The 20,057-nt window shown below is 35.2% G+C and overlaps 1 protein-coding gene across 2 annotated transcripts in view; it reads right to left on the reverse strand.

Annotated features, from left to right (window-relative positions):
- AP3B1 (adaptor related protein complex 3 subunit beta 1) overlaps window positions 1–20,057 on the reverse strand; it is a 186,837-nt gene that overhangs the window by 119,979 nt on the left and 46,801 nt on the right. For both annotated transcript variants that reach the window (XM_087815426.1, XM_016210377.2), the window contains one exon: window positions 18,663–18,845. In XM_087815426.1, coding sequence (XP_087671552.1) covers window positions 18,663–18,845 — 183 coding nt within the window. The remainder of the gene's footprint in view (window positions 1–18,662; window positions 18,846–20,057) is intronic.

The following is a 20,057-nucleotide window of genomic DNA, read 5'->3' on the forward strand; positions in this document are numbered from 1 at the left end:
TTGCTACTTATATGGAGGCCTTGTTTTTTCTCATATTTTATAACACAGTAACTGTCCTTTAGTGCTATAGATAATACTTATTTTATATTACATAGAAAAGCTCTAAAAATATTAAATCCCCATAAAAACACACATAGCTATCCAAAGGAAAAAAATCTGACAATTAGAGTCTAACAAAGCTTATAATATGAGACTACCTAAAACCTGAAAACTGTTTCTATGTACTACCAGGCACTCGTTAATTGGATCGAAGGGTCAGAAGAGGGTAACTTTTTGAAGTGTAGGCATACATAAAGGAAATCATAATAAAGCTTGACAGTTTAAAAGAGAGTGGTTAGGTAGGTCCATGCTGTGAAGACAGACTAGTCTGAGCTTACGTCTGTCCATAATAGATGATTCTGCTTCTGTTTTTGTCCTGTTTCTCTGAAGTCTTTATTATCTTTGACAGTAAAATCAGCCTATAAGCATTTAGTCCTAAAAATAAACAAAAACCACAAAAATAATATCCACCCAGATCTAATTCAACTACTGTTGAGAGATAATGTCTGTTATCAAGGGCCTGAAACATTTCCTGCACCTGAGAGGATGAAGTAGATATAATTTTCCCTATTCGTCTCCCAAGCACAACCAGAAACCCAAGACATTATATATGAAACAAACATAAAAAAGAAAGGCAGAGAGAAGAAAACTGGGTAGAGACCTCAGGACCCAAAGAACAACACAGCGAGTCCTTGGGCTTTCATTTACCTCATACTTCAAAGACTGGGTACTAGGGGAGCAGGTAACCCAGAAAACACCAACAAGCATTAAAAACCACCTTCCAGAAGTCTGCCCTATGTTGCCAAAGGACTAAGAAAGGAAAGGTCTAGCAAGGCAAACAACTTTTTTAGAAAATAACTGCTCTAGTACAGCCAACACTAGAGAAAATACCATGGCCTATACCTGTCCTCACCCCCAAAGGATGACACGGGGAGCACAGACTTCTACCCTCCCCAGACTGTAATGAGATGCCCCAATTCCACTGCATGGTGTCAGAAAAGGACAAGACAGCGCTGAGACTGTAATCCCCACTAGGAGGTAAGTGATGCAACCCAACGGTGTCAGTGGAGACCAAGTGGGGAGCTTGGATATTCAAGTTCACCTAAAATTAACAAAGTGACTTTATCCATCCTCACCAGGCTAATGTAAAAGGGATGCTTAGTGGACACTCAGACTTGCAGCACCACCACCTAGTGGTAACAAGAACACGCCACTCCATGGAGTTAGAGGTGGACACGTGTATACAAGCAACGAAGCATTTCTATTCCTCCCAACCAAAGAGCTATCAGGGAAGCATTAGTGGGGAGCTAGAAATCCCACATTCATCCACAATAACAGTAAGCACGACCTCCCTGTCAGTGGAGGCTGGGGGGAACCTGAACTTCCACCACAACGTGGCAATAATGACAGGGTATTCACTCCAGTTTGAATACATCGAGAATTTCACAATATCCAAAACTGCCATGTTTAATCAGAAGTCATTCATCATTCCCAGAGCCAAGATATCAACCTGGATGAAAAAAGATAACCAGTAGATGCCAACATCCGGGATATGAGAATTATTTGATAAAGATTTTAAAGCAGCCATCATAAAAATGCTTCAATGAGCAATTAGGAATCTCCTTGAAACAAAAGAAAAAAATAGGAAGTCTTAGCAAAGAATTACAAGTCTAAACACAGAAATAGGAGATAGAAAGGAAGTCCAAATAAAAATGTTACAACTCAAAGATACAAGAGCCCGGCCAGCGTGGCTCAGCAGCTGAGCATCGACCTAGGGTCTAGGAGATCACAGTTCGATTCCCAGTCAGGGCACATGCCTGGGCTTGATCTCCAGTTGGGGGTGGGGTCATGCAGGAGGCAGCCAATCAATGACTCTCTCATCACTGATGTTTCTATCTCTCTCTCCCTTTCCCTTCCTCTCTCTGAAATCAATAAAGACATGGAAGGAAGGAAGGAAGGAAGGAAGGGAGGGAGGGAGGGAGGGAGGGAGGGAGGGAGGGAGGGAACAAAATTAAACAATGAATGGGATGGATCAAAAGCAATACTAAGGAGACCAAGAAAGCCATAGAACACAGAGTAACAGAAATTTCCCAATTTGAACAACAAAGGAAAAAAGAAAACAAAAACCCCAAAACAGAACTTCAGGGACCTGTAGAACCATAACAAAACAACTAACATTTCCTGTCATCTGAATCCTGCCAGAAAGGAGAAAGAGGTTCAGATTGAAAGAGTACTCCAAGAAATACTGGCTGAGAAAGTCGTAAGTTTGGCAAAAGACCTAAAACTACAGACTGAATAAGCTGAAACTGGATAAACTGAAAAACTGAACAAGCTAAACAGGATAAACTGAAAGAAAGTCATAACAAAGCACATTTAAATCTAACTTCGGAAAACCAACAACAAAAAACCTGGAGAGCAGCATGATAGAAATTACGTGAGAGGACAAGGCAATGAATCAGGGTAGTGAGTGATGAGGACAGTCGAGAATTACTGAAAGGTTGGAGTCAACAGGATGCCCTGACCAAAGGAGAAGGGTGAACTAGGGGCACTCATTCCCAGCCTGGATGCCCAAGCAGATGCTGCTGCTGATGGTACCAAATAAGATAACCCTGTACGGGAGGAAAATATTCTCTTTCCTAAGCCTGCTTGCTACACAAACATTCTTACAAGGTCAACCAGAACAAAATATGGCAATGCCTTTCCTCGTAAGAACTGCAAACATGAGAAAAACCCATTAAGTATTGTCTCCCAATAGTTTCCTTTGCTCCTGACTGACCTGCCCCTATACATCTAAGTGAATCTTCTTTCCATAAATTAACAAACTCCCCCTAGTAAAACGCCAAAAACTCAAAAGAAAAAAAAAACAACGCATTTAAAAAAGGGTCAAAAGATATTGTTATGGACTGAACTGTGCTCCCTACAAATCCACATGTCAAAGCCCTAATACGTAATGTGACTGTATGCCAAAATAGAGCCTTTATATAAAGAAGTAATTAAGGCTAAATGAGATCATATGGGTGTGACTCTAATCCAATACAACTGATGTTCTCATAAGAGGGACACCGATGGTGACACAGATAAATTGGCCATGTGAGGAAACATCAAGAAGGCAGCCATCTGCAAGCCAAGAAAAAGCCTAACGAGAAACCAAATCTACCAACACCTCGATCTTGGACTTCTACATTCTTGGAAGAACTGAAAAACTATGGGAATTAAACTTATGTTGTTTAAGCCATCCAGTCTGTGGTATTTTGTTACGGCAGCTCCTAAAAAACTAATACAGATTTTGGTAACAAGTACAAGAAGTAGGATGCTGCTGTAACAAATATCTAAAAATGTTGAAGTGGCTTTAAAACTGGGTAATGAGTAGAGGCTAGAACAATTTTGATTTGCATGTTTAAAAAAAACTTAGATTGTCTTGAAGAGACTATTGGTAGGAATATGGATGTTACAGGTGATTCTCGTGAGGTATCAGATGGAAGGAAAGGCAATCCTTACCATAAAGTGGCAAAGATCTTGGCTGCATTATGTTCTAGTGTTTTGTGAAAAGTGTAAGTTACACAGGATGAACTTGAATATTTAGCTGAGCAGATTTCTAAGCAAAGTGTTGAAGGCTCAGCCAGCTTTTTCCTTGTCCCTTACCGTAAAATGAAAAAGATAAATTGAAAATATTTAAGCAAAAGTAAGACAGAACTTGAAGATTTGGAAATTTCTCAGCCTATCCACATAGCAAAAATCGAGAAAAAGTCTTCAGAAAAGAATGCCAAGGGTATGTCTAGAAAATCATTTGATAAAGAGATCATGGGTAAAACTTGTGGATTTAAAAGATGGGATTTTACTAGCAGAGACACTGCCAACTGGACTAAATGGGAGAGATGGGACAAAATAAAGGAAGGCTGTCAGACTTCTGGGATTCTACAGGACCGGACAATGTGAGGACACAGAGAGAAGGGAGACATCTATAAAGTCAAGGAGAGTGGCCTCAGGAGAAACCAAACCTGCAAACACTTTGATCTTGGACTTCGAGCCTCTAGAATGATAAAGATATTTCTGTTGATTGAGCCACCTAGTCTGTGATATTTTTTTTATGGCAGCTCTAGCAAACTAATATAGACATCAACAATCTATTCACCAAAGAGATAAACAAATGGCAAAAAAACACAACAAAAAACCAACACACAGGAAAAAAATAATCAACTTCATTAGCTATTAGAGAAATGCAAATTAAAACCAGAGGAAGCTATCACCACACACCTATCAGAATGGCTCTCATCTAAATTTTAAAAATAGTGACAAGATCAAGTGACAGTGAGGACATAGAGGAAATGGATCACGCACATACGGCTGGTAAGATTGCAAAAGGTTACAGTCATCCTGGCATGTTGGCAACTTCTTACAGAACTAAACCTGTAATTACTGTACAACCCAGTAATTGCACTCTTGGGCATTTATCACTTGGAAATGGAAATTTATTCTCATACAAAAACCTGCACACAAAATATTCATAGCAGCTTTATTCTTATTAGCCAAAATGGAAACAACCCAGATGTCCTTCAATGGATGAATGGTTAAACAATTGGTTAAACATCTATGCCATGGAATACCACTCATAAATAAAAACAAACTACTGATATACACAACTCTGATTAATCTCCAGAGGAGTATGCTGAAAGAAAAAAATTAATCCTAAAAGGTTACATACTATATGATTCCATTGATATAACATTCTTGAAATGGCAAAATCATAGAGATGGAGAAACAATTAGTGGTTGCTAGGGATTAAGGGTTTCAGGGTTAAGCACAAGGAAGAAAGTGCGTTTAACTATAAAATAGCGACATAAAGAATCCTTTTGATGGCAGTGTTCTGAATCTTGACTGTATCAATGTCAATATCCTGGCTGTAATTATAGTTTTCCAAGATGTTCCCACTGGGGGAAAATGAGTAATGTTACAGCAGGTAGCTCTGTATTATTTCTTATAACTGCATATAAATCTCCAGTTATCTTAAGATAAAAAGTTTTAATAAATAAAATTAAGGAAAAAATATAGTAAATCACACAGAAGCTATTTGTACATATTTATCCAATATTATAACACTAAGCCCAGCTAGGTGGCTCAGTAAGTTGGGGCATCGTCTCATACACCACAAAGGTTGCGGGTTCGATTCCCGGTCAGGGCACATACCTAAATTGCGGGTTTGATCCCCAGTCTGATGCGCACAGAAGGTAAAGGGTCAATGTTTCTCTCTCACATTGATGTTTCTCTCTCCTTTTCTCTCCCTCCCTTTCCCTCCCTCTCTCTAAAGAAAAAAAAAAAATCAATGAAAACATCCTCAGATGAGGATTAAAAAAACCCAAATTATCTAAAATGTCAGACACTGGATTGCTTGTTGTTTTTTTGGTATTGAGTTGTATAAATTCTTTACATATTCTGGATAACCCTTTATCAAGATGTATCATTTGTAAATATCTTCTCCCATTCAGTAGGTTGTCTTAGTTTTGTTGATGGTGTCCTTTGCTATTCAAAAATTTTTAATTTTGATGTAGTCTCATCTGTTTTTCTTTTGTTTCCCTTGTGTGAGGAGATGTATAAAAAAAGATACTGGTAGGAGCAATGTCAAAGAGTTTACTGTTTGTTTTCTTCCAGGAGATTTATGGTCTAAGGTCTAATGTTTAAGACTTTAATCCATTTTGAGTTAATTTTTGTATATGGTGTATGAAAGTGGTCCAGTTTCATTCTTCTGCATGTATCTGTCCAGTTTTGCCAACACCTCTTATTGAAGAGACTCTCTTTACCCCATTGTGTATCCTTGTCTCCTTTGTCATAGATTAATTCACCACATAAGCAAGGATTTATTTCTGGGCTCTCTATTCTATTTCATTGACCTATATTATCAGTTTTTATGCCAGTACTGTGCTGTTCTGATTATTGCAGCTTTGTACTACAGTTTGATATCAGGGAGTGTGATACCTCCCACTTTGTTCTTTCTCAAGATTTCTCTGGCTATTTGGTATCTTCTGAGGTTCCATATAAATTTTAGAATTAGTTGATCTAATTCTAAGAGAAAGAATACCAATGGTATTCTAATAGGGATTGCATTAAAATCTGAATATTGCCTTAAGTAGTAAGGACATTTTAACAATATTAATCTTTCCAATCCATGAGCAAGATATATCCTTCTATTAATTTGTACCTTGTTCAATTTCTTTAATCAATTTCTTATAGTTTTCCAAAAACAGGTCTTCCACCTCTGGCTATATTTATTCCTAGATATCTTATACTTTTTGATACAATTGGTTGTTTTCTTAATTTCTTTTTTAGATTGTTTTTTATTGGTATCTAGAAATGCAACAGATTTCTGTATATTGATTCCATCCTGCAGCTTTACTGAAGTCATTTATTACTTCTAATAGTTTTTAGTGGCATCCTTAGGGCATTCTATATGTAGTATCATTTGCAAATAATGAGAGTTTTACTACTTCCATTCCAATTTGGATGCCTGCAGATTCGGTTCCTGATGATAACCCTTTTCTTCCTGGCTTACAGATAGCTGCTTTTTGCTCTGTCTCCACATGGCAGAGAAAGAGAGAAGAACCAAGCTCCCCAGTATATCCTCTTATAAGGGCACTACTCCCATAATGAGGACTCTACCTTTATGACTTCATTTAAACCTCATTACCTCCCCAAGTCCCCATCTCCAAATACCATCACACTGGGGGTTAGGGCTTCAATGGGTTTCAGGAGACACAAACATTCAGTCCATAGATATCATAGTATTGGTGGTACATCTAACACTGGGTTAGGTGTCCCTGACAATACCAAAGTAGGTAGGTGATTAGCATTATCATAATCACTTAGTTGAAATACCTATTGAATAATGAATAGCATGCCTTATCAGAGAAATACATCCAGTAGAAAAATGTCATGTGTAATAAAATTTTAAAGTTAGTATTTTTCTCAAAGGAAAAAAAAAAAAAAAAGAAATCTCTTTCCCCCAATATTGGGTCTATATAAAATAAAACCACCTAAGGATATGAATTTGAGAATTGTTTTCCTTCTGTGAGGTAACTGCTATGCTCTTCACTTTACATGTTTTATACCATAGCCCAGTGACCACTATACCACACAGGTGGAAGTGTGGGTTTGAGGACCACTGAACACTGAATCTCCCCCAATATATCACAATTACAGAAACACCTGTGCCCAGTAACTTTGTGTTGAGCCACTATGAAAACTCAGTGTTCAATTGCCCACAGCACTTCTCATTTCTTATGACTATATGTTCAGCTCCAGAATATAAAAAACAGGTTTTCTGAATGCAGGAGTTCCCAAACTTTTGTAACTGAGAAATCTGGATGATCTACATAAGGCACTTTTCCAAATTTCTCTGAAATAAAATATACTCATAACACATATTAAACTTAGGCCCAAAGGATCCAAGACATCAGAAAGAAAAGTCCCAATTATATGAAAACTAATCTCCATCTAAAGACAGAAAAAAAGTAATTGCTTTTTGTTAGGCAGAATGCATTTTAAAGTGGTCTTCATTCAATAATAAATTATGAAATATAAATTAAGATCAATCTAAATAAAACTAATCATGATTCCTCGTGTATTCATTTCCTCTTTTTTTAAAAATTAATCCTCACCTGAGAATATGTTTATTGATTTTTTTTAGGGAGGGAGGGAAGGAGAGAGAGAAACATTGATCTGAGAGAGAAACATCAACTGGTTGTCTCCCATATCTGCCCGACTGGGGACTGAACCCACAACCTACCTATGTGCCTTGACCAGGAATCTATCCTGCAATCTTTTGGGATGTAAGACAACAACCCAGACAACCAAGCCACCCAGCTAGAGCTCTTCCTCTCTTACTAAAATCAGTAAGTTAAGTTTTTTAGAAAAAAATTTTAAGCAAAAAAAAATTTTAAAGCAGAAAACCTAGGTTATAAAAAACTCTTTATATAAAATTTTATAAGGACTCTTTATTCTTCATTAATTCCAAAATATTCTTATATCTGAATTAAGTGGCACCTTTGAGTAACTAGAATAAATTATATAAACAAGTTGTTTTAAAAATAATATGAGGATAACCAGTAGAAGACAAAGTTAAAAGATTTAGAACTATGTTTATAGAGTAGGAAATGAAGGTGAGAAGCAGAAGCTATATATTTACTATTCAACCCAGCAATTCTAGTCCTATATAATAAATGGAAACATATGTCCACACAGAGATTTGTGTCACTGGAGGCAAAGGTTACAGCTCCATGGATGTACAGAAAAGAGTTCAAGCATAAACCAGTGAAATCTGTGATTGCCAGAGAAAGAGAGAGAGGAAGGGAGGGAGGGAAAGATTACAAAAACTGTATGTTAAAGAAATTAAGAAAAGAAGTGTAATTTATAATATTTACCCACATATATACCATTTCTGTTATTCTTTACTCCATTCTATAGTTATGAATCACCATCTATTATCATTTCTCTTCCACCAAAACCATTTCTTGTATTTTTTTGTAATACAGTTGTCATATGTATAAATTTTTCAAGTCTGTTCATCTGAAAATGTTTTCATTCCACCTTCATTTTTGAAGATTGGTTTTGTTCAACATAGAATTCTTTGTTGACAGTTTTTTCTTTCAACAGTTGAAAGATGACATTCCATTGTTTTCTAGACTCCACTGATTCTGATCAGCGTTTAGCTGCTTTTAAGGTTTTCTTTTTCTCTTCTGATTTCAGAAGTCTGACTAGGATATGCGTAAGTGTGACTTTGTTTCTTTTTGCTTGGGAGGCTGATGAGTTTCTGGATATGTATGCTTGTTGTTTTCCTTTTCTCAAACTAATTTTGAATATTTTTCAGCCTTTATTGCTCCAGGTATTATTTCTGTTCCATTCACTCTTTCCTCTCTTTTTGGGACTTTGGTTACAAGTATTCCATTCTGTTTGATATTGTTCCACATAGTTCTATGGCTTTTTACTTTCTTCACTTGTTTTTTAGCCTGTTCTTCAGACTGAAAAATTTCTATTGATCTACGCTGAGGCTTCTTGACTCTTTTGTACTCTCCCCTTGGATGTTAAGCCCAGCTAGTACATTTTTTCATTTAATCATTTTATTTTTCAGTCCTAGAATTTCTAATTGGTTCTTTCTTATTGTTTTCCTATTAAGATTCATCATCTATTCATTCACTGTAACTATGATGCTCTAATATTTTGGCTAGATATATAATAGCTGCTTTACTTGTCTGGTAATTGCTTCTTCTTGATTATCTTGAGGTTACTTTCTATTGCTTCCTTTGTTTCCCATGGCCACTAATTTTTTTTTTTAATTTTTAAATTTTATTTTTGTTTAAAATATTATAGATGTCCCTTTTTCTCCCCAATGACCTGTTCCACCCCATCCCATCCCCCTCCCCATCATTGTCCGTGTCCTCAGGTTGTGTATATACGCATATAAATTCTTTGGTTACTCTATCCCCCTCCACCCACCCGCCCTCCTCCATCCCTCTGATATTCGTCAGTCTCATCTATGCTTCCATGTCACTGAATCTATTCTGTTCATCAGTTTATTAAGTTCTTTAGATTCCACATGTAAGTGAGATCATGTGATGTTTGTCTTTCTCTGCCTGGCTTATTTCACTTAGCATAATTTTCTCCAGGTCCATCCATACTGTCCCAAAGGGTATGAGATTCTTCTTCTTTACAGCTGCATAGTATTCCACGGTGTAAACGTCCCATAGCTTTTTTATCCACTCATCTACTGATGGGCACCTGGGCTGTTTCCAGATCTTAGCTATTGTAAACTGTGCTGCTATGAACACTGGGGTACATATATTCTTTCTGATTAATGTTTCAGGATTCTTAGGATATACTCCTAGGAGTGGAATCACTGGGTCAAAAGGCAGATCCATTTTTAATTTTTTGAGGAACCTCCATACTGTTTCCCATAGTGGTTGCACCAGTCGGCATTCCCACCAGCAGTGTACTAGGGTTCCCCTTTCTCCACACCCTCGCCAGCACATGTCGTTTGTTGATTTGTGGATGGCAGCCATTCTGACAGGTGTGAAGTGATACCTCATTGTGGTTTTAATTTGCATCTCTCTGATGATTAGCGATGTTGAGCATTTTCTCATGTGTTTCTTGGCCATCTGTATGTCCTCTTTGGAGAAGTGTTTATTCAGGTCCTTTGCCCATTTCTTAATTAGGTTGTTTGTCTTCCTCTTGCTGAGTAGTATGAGTTCTTTGCACACTTTGGAAATTAGCCCCTTATCAGATACATCCTTGGCAAACATGTTTTCCCAGACCATGGGGTTCCTTTGTATTTTGAGGCTGTTTTCTTTTGCTATGCAGAAGCTTTCTAGTTTGATGTAGTCCCATATGTTTATTTTTTCTTCTGTTTCTCTTGCCCTAAGAGATGTATCAGTGAAAATTCCACTACATGAGATGTCTGGGACTTTACTGCCTATGTTTTCTTCCAGGATTTTTATGGTTTCGTGACTTACGTTTAAGTCTTTTATCCATTTTGAGTTTATTTTTGTGTGTGGTGAAAGTTGGTGGTCTAGTTTTATTTTTTTGCATATATCTGGTCCAATTTTCCCAGCACCACTTATTGAAGAGACTGTCTTTACTCCATTGGATACTCTTGTCATGGTCACTAATTTTAAAAATTGTATTCTGGATATTATCAGCCACACACTATAAAAATTCCTTCTGGTTTCAAACTCCAAATTCTATCCTATTTTGGCCAGCAAGTGAAATGTCCACTTCGTTCTTTTATCTTCCAGTTGCTTTTTTTTGCTAAACTCACTGTAGTCTTCCCCACACATACGTAGTTTATTGGTTAGCCAAGGATTTGGATGGTGTTTACATGCATTTCCAGGGGTTTCATCCTTCAGTGATTCCGACACTCTTCTGGAACTTCCCCCAAACTTTTCAGGTATTCTGCCAGCCTTGAAATCTGTTCTCTGGCACCCAGGTAAGTAAGGCTGTGACTTTTTTCCATTATTATATGGATTAGGGGGAACGAAAAACATGCAAAATCACAAATCTCACACCTTAAAATTTTTAGTCTTTCCTGCTTAGAGTCCTCACTAGTTTTTGCCCACATTTGATCACCTAGTAGTGCCTTTAGATTGCTGGTTCCTAAAATCAGAGAGTTAATCCAATCAAGTTATTCCATCATCGGGGGATGAAACTTAAGTCCATGAAGTACAACTCAGCCTTAGGTCAGATGTCTTCATGCTTTTCATGTGGAAGTAAACCTTTCTCAGACACTCCTCTGCACTCCGTTTTCCTAACATTTCCCATTACTTCCCATTAGCCAGAAAAGCATTATACAATGGTACTTGGGTTTTGGAATGTAATCCATTCCGGAAGACCGTTCGAGTTCTGAAATGTTCCAGAACTGAGGGATCCACAACCGGAAGCTAGGCCTCAGGATCTTGCCCTCAGCGGAAGTCGTGTGGCATGTTGGACTTATGAGGAGTGTCCGAAAACCAAAGCATTTCCTTCCTGGTTTATGGTGTTTGTAAACCGAAATGTTCGTTAATGGAGATGTTCGAAAACTGAGGTCCCACTGTAATTAACACTAACCAGACTAGTTTGGTCTGGGGAGTGCCACATGGCTTCTTCAAAAGCACTTGGCTGCTCAACCTCTGTAGAAAATCTGTTTGCAAGGAAGAAGACATTTTTCAATGGGAACTGGCTGTCAGAGACAATCAACACTGTCGGTCACGTTCTCCAAACCACCTAGACAACAATGTACACGCAGAACATGTCCATGTAACTACTTTGGAACTCTGGACTCTGTTGAAGACTTGCAACTTTCCAGGACTGCAGTGATTTAAAGACATGTATCAGAGATTTAAATGGATAACAAAACACAGGGTGGGGCAAAAGTAGGTTTAACGTTGTGAGTATGCAAAACACAGTTTATTCTTGTATTATCATTTATTATTATATTATTTTCTATATGAACTGTAAACCTACTTTTGCCCCATCTTGTAGAATGAAGTTGAATGTTCAAATTGCCACATTAGATTACATAAAATCATAATATCTTCTGAGATGAACACAGAAAACTATTAAGCAGCAAAATCCCAAAATTAAAAATGTAAATAAATGATTGTCAGAAGACTAAAGTTAAATATTAATCATATCTACTCTTTTATGTTGGAGTAGTAAGACTAAGACAGAGAAAAATATAAGGAATCAAAGAGATTATATGGTCAAGAGAAAATACAACGATTTAAGTATCCATGAGAGAATGTGGACAGAAAAAAACACAGCAGGAACAAGGAAACCTGTAGGAGAGGACATTTAAGAAAATTCCAGAAAAAGTCCTCAAGTGTTCTAAAGAAAATATTTCAATTTCTGTTGAGACTGAATTTACTATTCCACAAATTAATCTTCACCCCCAAATGTCCTAAGGCTACTGAAACAAAAAGAATATTGCATAAAATACCCACATCACAAATTGAAACTGACAGGAAGAAACAAACTGTCTTTAAGTGTGGTGGGATGGAATTAAGAAGCCACGCTGTATCAGAGAACAAATAAAATGTTTGTACCAGAGCTTCCCAAGGATTTACGATATGAAAAGGGCATAATAACTATGCAACATACTTACAGCACAAAAGGGAAAAACAGGCAAAAAACAAAAAATTCATCTGGAAAAAAAAAAATCCCTTATATATCAAAAATAAATTCTCCAAGAAGTTAATTAAGAACATGAACTCAAGGAAACATAAGTTCAAAGAGGAGGTGATAAAACTATAGCCTAAGGGAAATATAAGATTGAAACCTAAGCAAATAAAGACCAAAGCATTATCATTACCAAATTAAATAAAAATTAGATCATTTAAAGTCAAATTACCGACAAAGACTTGACATAATATAAATGCCAATAAAAAGGCAAACAGTAAAGCAATTTTTTTAAAAAGTGACAGAGAATAGACAAAGATTATAAAACAGAGTAACTGGTATTCCTGGCATATAACTGACACATGGAGCCAGAAAGAAAAAGAAATTAAAAGAAAATGAGCATCAAAGAAAAAACTTTCTTAATTCCCTAAAATAAAGGAAGAAGTGAATATGCAGAGTGTATAGAATGATCCACACTGAGATGCAACCTCACTAATTTTCAAAGATTAAAAAATAAAAAACAAATTTGAGGATATAAACGAAAAACCAAGTTACCTACAAAGGAGATGGCTACAGAGCTCCCAGAAGAAGGGAAAAAAGATATGACCCACCAGTATTATATCCAGCCAAGATGTGAAATATAAAAGTAATGAGACATTTAAGACACATAACTCCTAAGAGAATACTGATCAAAGAGCCCAGGCAAAATATCAATCAATGTGAGGGTGACAGTGAAGCTTTCTCGGCTACCTATCCTTCAGAAGACACTAGAGGGTAAACTCTACCAAAACCAGGAAGACGAAAAAAGATGAATATACTAGGGAAGGGAGCCCTAAGATACAGGGAATTTAACACAGAAGAGAGAGGAAATTAAGTTCCAGAAAAACAGCTGTGTAACAAGCCTAGCAAGCAATTAGATTAGAACAGAAGAGTACTGCCTCCAAGAGTGTGTCTCCTAGAAGAACATAAAGCTGTTGGAATGCTTGGTATATGTTACAACCATACTAGTTAGGACTATGCTCAGCTATATAAAACAGAAATATCAAGTTAAGTAGCTCCATGAGGAAAATATTTTGGCTTTTTCAGTTCCATCCATTTCCAGAGTATGGCTTTATCCTCATGCTTGCAAAATGGCTGCTGCACCTCTGACCATCACATATACATTCCAGGAAGGAATAATGAAAAAACACACAAAGTAATGTATGTGAAGTAAGCCCATCAGAAAAACATTTATTTCCCAGAATCCCAACCAGAATATTTCCACAAATATCTCAATTTCACAACTGGGTCATATAGCCATTTCTGATTCCAAGGGGTTCTGGGGAAGTTGATTATTTTTAACTGGATATATCACTACTCTGAACAAAATCAGGATCCCGTTATTTTAAAAGGGGGAGGGTGGAGGATTAGGTAGGTAATCAGAAGTATATCAATAACTGCATCTAAAATAATATTTAAAGAGAATTTAATATCATGATAGAGAATTTAGAATGCTTTGCAATAGTGACATGATAAATAAACTAAGTAAATTAAAAGTGAGGCAATTTTTTTATTCCAGGAAGAACCAAAAGTTCCATAAGAAAAAAAGATGAAAATGTTACTATAGAGTATAAATAATATTCATAAAGTCATAATTAAATGAACAATACACACTGGTTGAAAATTGTCATATAATTATATTGCAAAGAAGGAACAGGGAAAATAGAAGCATGAGGTAATATGAGAATGCCAAATTCTCCATTTCTATAATAGGAAGTCAAAATATAATGTCTAAAATTGATAAATCAAGAAACAGCAACACTGTGTTTGTTAGTTAGAAATATAAAAGGTTAAATAAATTCACATATACACACAAAAGCCTAAAAGTACTTGAGGTAGCTAATTCAGGTATGGGAAAGGGTAGGGGGAAAATGTTTCCTACAAGCCTTACAGGATTATTTAACTTTTTTTTTCCTAACCATGTACATGTTACTTGGGTAAAATGTAAAATATTTTTTTAAAAGAAACTTCATGAGTTAAAAAAATTCCAATCAAAAATAAATTATGAAGAACAAAAAGAACAAGGAATCTTTAAGATGAATGCTTCATAACTAATGGATGGAGGGGAGGCTTCATTTCAAATCAGCACATGGTCCATAGTTTCTCATTAAACTGCATATTGAACCCTTCATCAACAGTTGTCTGAAAGAGCGCACAAAAACGTTTTTATTCACATTGTAAAACATGATTCTACAACTCCTCACTATTTTGTTTTTAAAAAGTTCCACAAAATAGTAAGATTAAAAAAACAGTCCATTAGTAAGAAACAATACAAAATTTACTTTACAAAGACAACCTGTAAGAAAATTAAAATTCAACAAAAAATCATCTCTAACACTTAGGTCCTCTAAGACAGAACCGAAATGTGGTGTTTTGAACCCTTTCCTAAAGTACCTTTTTGTTTTCAAAAAATTGTTAATCAAGAACTATGTACAATGTATGAATTTTGTATTCTGATGAGTTTGTATTTTATAGCTATCCATAAAAAGCTAAGGAACCTATCTTAAAAATACTTTAAACAAAATTCTAAACTTGAAACTTTCTTATACCTATATAGGGCTTTTTAACTGAAGTACTGATATATTAAGAGACATAAAAGTAGATTAATCACTCCAAATTTCAAAAGGCATACACACTGCCCCCAGAATTAAATTACCTGGATTCATAAGCAAAAAGAACTGTGAATACACAGAGTTTTAAGTTCCAAATTACTAAAGTATTTTGATATTTCTTGCAAAACTGTGATCTCCTTGAGAAAATTCAACTTTAAAGAGATAGATTAATAAAATTAGCAACATCCTGTCAGGCCCAATGCCAAAGTTTTATTTCAGTTTATAATTAATGCCACTAAAGGGTCTTTTTTTTTTTAATCACTTTAAAATTTTACCTGATATTTTATAACACTTTTTAAAGTCCATTACTTCTACAAAAGCAACTTTAGTCTTACAGATTTACATTTATGCCTTACGTATTCTCCCACAATAGCTTGAATGACACAAATATTTAAGTAATTTTATATCCTTGAAAATTATACCAACTTGACCTAGAATAAAAAAACAACCCACATGAACTGCAGAGAGTAAGGTAAATTTAAGAAAATAAAAATGCAAATATATATTTTAGCAGTCTCTTGAATTTATTAACCTAAAAGGTTTAATTTCCATTTTCCTGCATCAGCTTTATTTATAAAATGTCGTGCCCTATAAATACGCTGTTATTTTCTATAGTCAAGCACCCTCTTAACAAATCTTCTCATTAATATGTAAATTTAAAATCAATCGGTCTTCTCCCTGACAGTCCCATGAATTCCTAGTGCACTGTATAATCGGCTTTGACTTGGCATCCACTATTTATCATCAAAGATGTCAGTTAGAAAAATTATAGAAAATGCACTGCAATTGATATGACTGCAATCTACTTTGTCAACACTTAATTGTCCCTCAATTCATACATTTACATATAAACAGCCTAAATACTGATCTATAATGACGCAAATAAACTAAATTAAAAATCTCTTTTGCCCCTGAAGAAGCCTGTTTGTATATGATGCGTTCATTTGAGAACTTACTGACAAATGCATGTACATCAGCTCATCTCAAAAAATATTGCCACTAATTTTTAATTCCTCAAAAAAAATTTTGCTGCCTTTCAAGCCTACAAACACAAACAACTGTTTCAAAGAATTCAATGAGAAACATTATCTTTCTTTGTGAAAAGCAAATTTAATTATGGTTATTAGCTAACTACAGTGTCTGAGTACTATGGATTGGGGGGCTTCAATATTAGCCTTGACTGGACCAGAATAAGCTAACACACAGAAACTTATTAAAGCAAGCAAAAGGATACTTTTATTTAAAAGTATGGGGTTAGCATGGCCGGGCGTGGCTCAGCGGTTGAGTGTCGACCTAGGATCCAGGAGATCTGGGTTCGATTCCCTGTCAGGGCACATGCCTGGGTTGTGGGCTCGATCAATGACTCTCTCATCATTGATGTTTCTCTCTCTCTCCCTCCCCTTTCCTCTCTCTGAAATCAATAAAGATATATTTCAAAAAAATAAAAAATAAAAAAATAAAATAAATTTAAAAAATAAAAGTATGGGGTAACAAAATATATAGGAAGTATGTGGAATTAAGCATCAGATTATTCAGCTTCTATTTCTGGCTCCATCTTTCAAAAGTAATATTATCTTAGGTGAGTTATGAAAAACTACATGCCTCAGTTTCTTCATCTATAAAATGGGTATAATAATTCCCACTGACCTATCTCAAATAAAATACTATATAAGGAAGTACAGCAAACTATTAAATTGCTAAATACAAAGTATCAGTGGTATTATTTTTCAGATCTTCCCTTAGTATTGAGAAGGAAACCTCTTAATTTTTGTCAATTTGGTATTTTAGGTAGTTTTTTATTTTATATAATATAAGTCAATATATTATTTTAGTGACATTTTTCTCACTTGCAAATTCTTTCACGTCAAGATAAATGGCCCTTTATATATCATAAAGTGGTGTTCATATAGGATTTATGCAAGTGACTTCTGCCCATTATGTGAAAGGGGATGGGGGCACTAAAATGCACACCCTTCTACTCTGCTGCTGGGGGGTGGAGTTGTACTCAAGCGTTGATGGTAAAAGGATAAAAAGGGTGGTAACAACTCAGCACTTGCTCTGCTGGGGTACTGTTCTGCTTTCTCCTCTTGTTCTGTAACACTCAAAAAGCTCCTTCCTTCATGGTATGCTTTTTACAGCATGAGAAGTGAAAAATTAGAACAGATAAGAATTCCAGACACTTCTGTTTCTTCCAGGTATGGCAAATGTTGCTTTATAGTTCAGTTTGCCAACTTTTTAAGTTAAAATGACCACACGTAGTCCTAAAAAGTTGGATGCAACTTAAAAGTCTAGGTCAAAAAGTCTTCAAGACTAAAAGTGGCTAGACTGCTCAGAAGTTTCTCTGCAAAACAGAATTATAAGTAGGCACAGAGAAAGTCTGAGATTGGTTAAGTGAAAGAGTAAGCGTAAATATGGTCTAAATAATGATAACCCATTTGAACCTTATTTTTGTAAAATGTCCTTATACTAAAAGTTTAACATCTTTGACAATCCCTTACTTTTAATGCTACAATAAAAGATGACCTTGCAAATAGTTTTAAACACAAATTTTATCTAAAATGAGATTAAATTCAAGGAACATAAACAAATAAATAGACAAACTACAAAGACAGAGATTCGAAAGTTCCTTACATATTTTGGGAAGATACGGTAAAGAATGTACATATTTTAACTCCAATTTCTACATAATGACAAAGCAAAGGATCATTTGTATACAGCTACTAAAACTAATTTGACTCTTAATAAAAAGTTTTATTAAATAGTGACAGTGGCTAGGTAAGGCAAAATTACCTATAACCTACACAACAACAAAAAAAGTCTGAATAACATTCTGGAAAGTAACTGGCTGAAATAAAACAACTAGCTATTAGCAACAAAATCTCTTATCAAAGTTATCATTTACATGAAAGGACCAAGACACCTGCAGCATGGACATGTTGCTTAGTAAGTGCCATCAAAAGTTTGCTTTGCTCAATGAAAAATAAAATTAACTTTATAAAATAAATGCACAGGTGGTTAGTAAAAATGCATCAATTTAAGCGCCCTATGTGACATAAGACTTTTACATATGAATAATCCAAAACATACTTTGATTTTTAAGTAGACAAACCTAAAATTTTGTATACTATGCCATTAAGTATATATCAACCAGTGCCAAAACAATGACCAATTATACCTGCATGTATTTTGGTTTCCTGCTTTCCAAAAGAACATGAGTAAAATGAGATCTTAAATACAGACTTCTATAACTTACTACTCTTAATTATTTATACTCATTTTTAAAGCTCAGCCTTTTTCCTAGTATATTTTGTAAGTGGAAGATTATTCAACACTTACCTCTTTCCAAGGACTGACAAACTGTGTACGAGCATATCTAGTTAGCATGTGGATTATGACAACCTGTCCCCACTCTTCCACATCAACTAGTAAATTACACAGCTTGCGGTAATTCTTGTGAATCAGATCTATTCTGTCTGGGCATACTTCTTCAAAAGCCATCACAACACTGCCAGCGACCAGCTAGAAAAGAATGAAATAGTAACTCATTAAAAAAAAAAAGGATTTCTGGCCATCAAAGATTCTAGTCAGTCATTACAGAGGTACAATCAGTGTTACGACCATCAATGTTTAAAGTATTCAGTCATTTAATTAATAAATGATTACATATGTTTAAATAACAAATGTTAAAGTGTCACTCCCTCAAAGAATAATTTTAAGAGTTGTAACATGTCTACAAAACTAATATTTTTCTGAAGTATCAGTATTAGAAATTCTGGTAATTTTTTATCTCATCAGGTTAAGTCTCTACAAATTGGTCATATATGGATTAAAAATATTCGTCATGCATATTTTTCATCTTTAAAGCTAACCTAAATTCTAATCTAAAGATTCATTATTTAGTACATAACAATATTCAAAAAAACAAGACAATAACAATGACCACATCATGTCGTTTACAATGAGAATGACAATTTCACAATGAATTTATCTTAAAATGTACGTGGAGAAACTCATAACTGTTTTTGAAAACACTTTCATATCTTACACATTTTCACCTGTTTTTACTAATATACTTTATTTACAAAGAAAACACAGGCTAAAATTTTAGTACATTTTTATCACTTATGTGCATAAGTTGAAATAATATATTACCAACAAAAGGCAGCTTTCTCTAAGACCAATTAATGAACCACAAATGCTGTTTTTGGAATTTTCATGCTTTTGCAAAGTGGTGAAATCAAGATTTCTTTGGTATAAAGATACAAGCTAAGCAAAACATATAATATACAAATACTTCTATATATGTACCACTGATATATATGCAGTTAGCCAACAATATAAAACAGTTTTGAAAAAATAAATTAGTATCATATTCTTTCTGAACACTAGGGATCTTCATTTTAGTGTCTAAAATTTCCCCAATGACAAAATAAGCAATTAAATAGAAATGTAACTTACTGAAATGGTACTTTTTGAAAAATATTAGATACAATGATATTCATATTTTTAATGTTTGTCCCTCTACTTGGCTGGCATTTAGTTTATTAATATGCAACCAACAGTACAATTGAAAGAAAACAGCTCAGAATATAGACTTGCTATTATGCTAAACAAGTTTCCAGTCCTGCGGGGATTTTATGAATTACCAATCAGTATAAACGTGAAGCTGCATTTATTGACTTCAGCCCTGCCCATGTACTGGTGCCTGCTGGTCTCAGCATGTATGCACCT

The sequence above is a fragment of the Miniopterus natalensis genome, chromosome 3, assembly GCF_054644295.1.
Source record: "Miniopterus natalensis isolate mMinNat1 chromosome 3, mMinNat1.hap1, whole genome shotgun sequence".
Lineage (NCBI taxonomy): Eukaryota > Metazoa > Chordata > Mammalia > Chiroptera > Miniopteridae > Miniopterus > Miniopterus natalensis.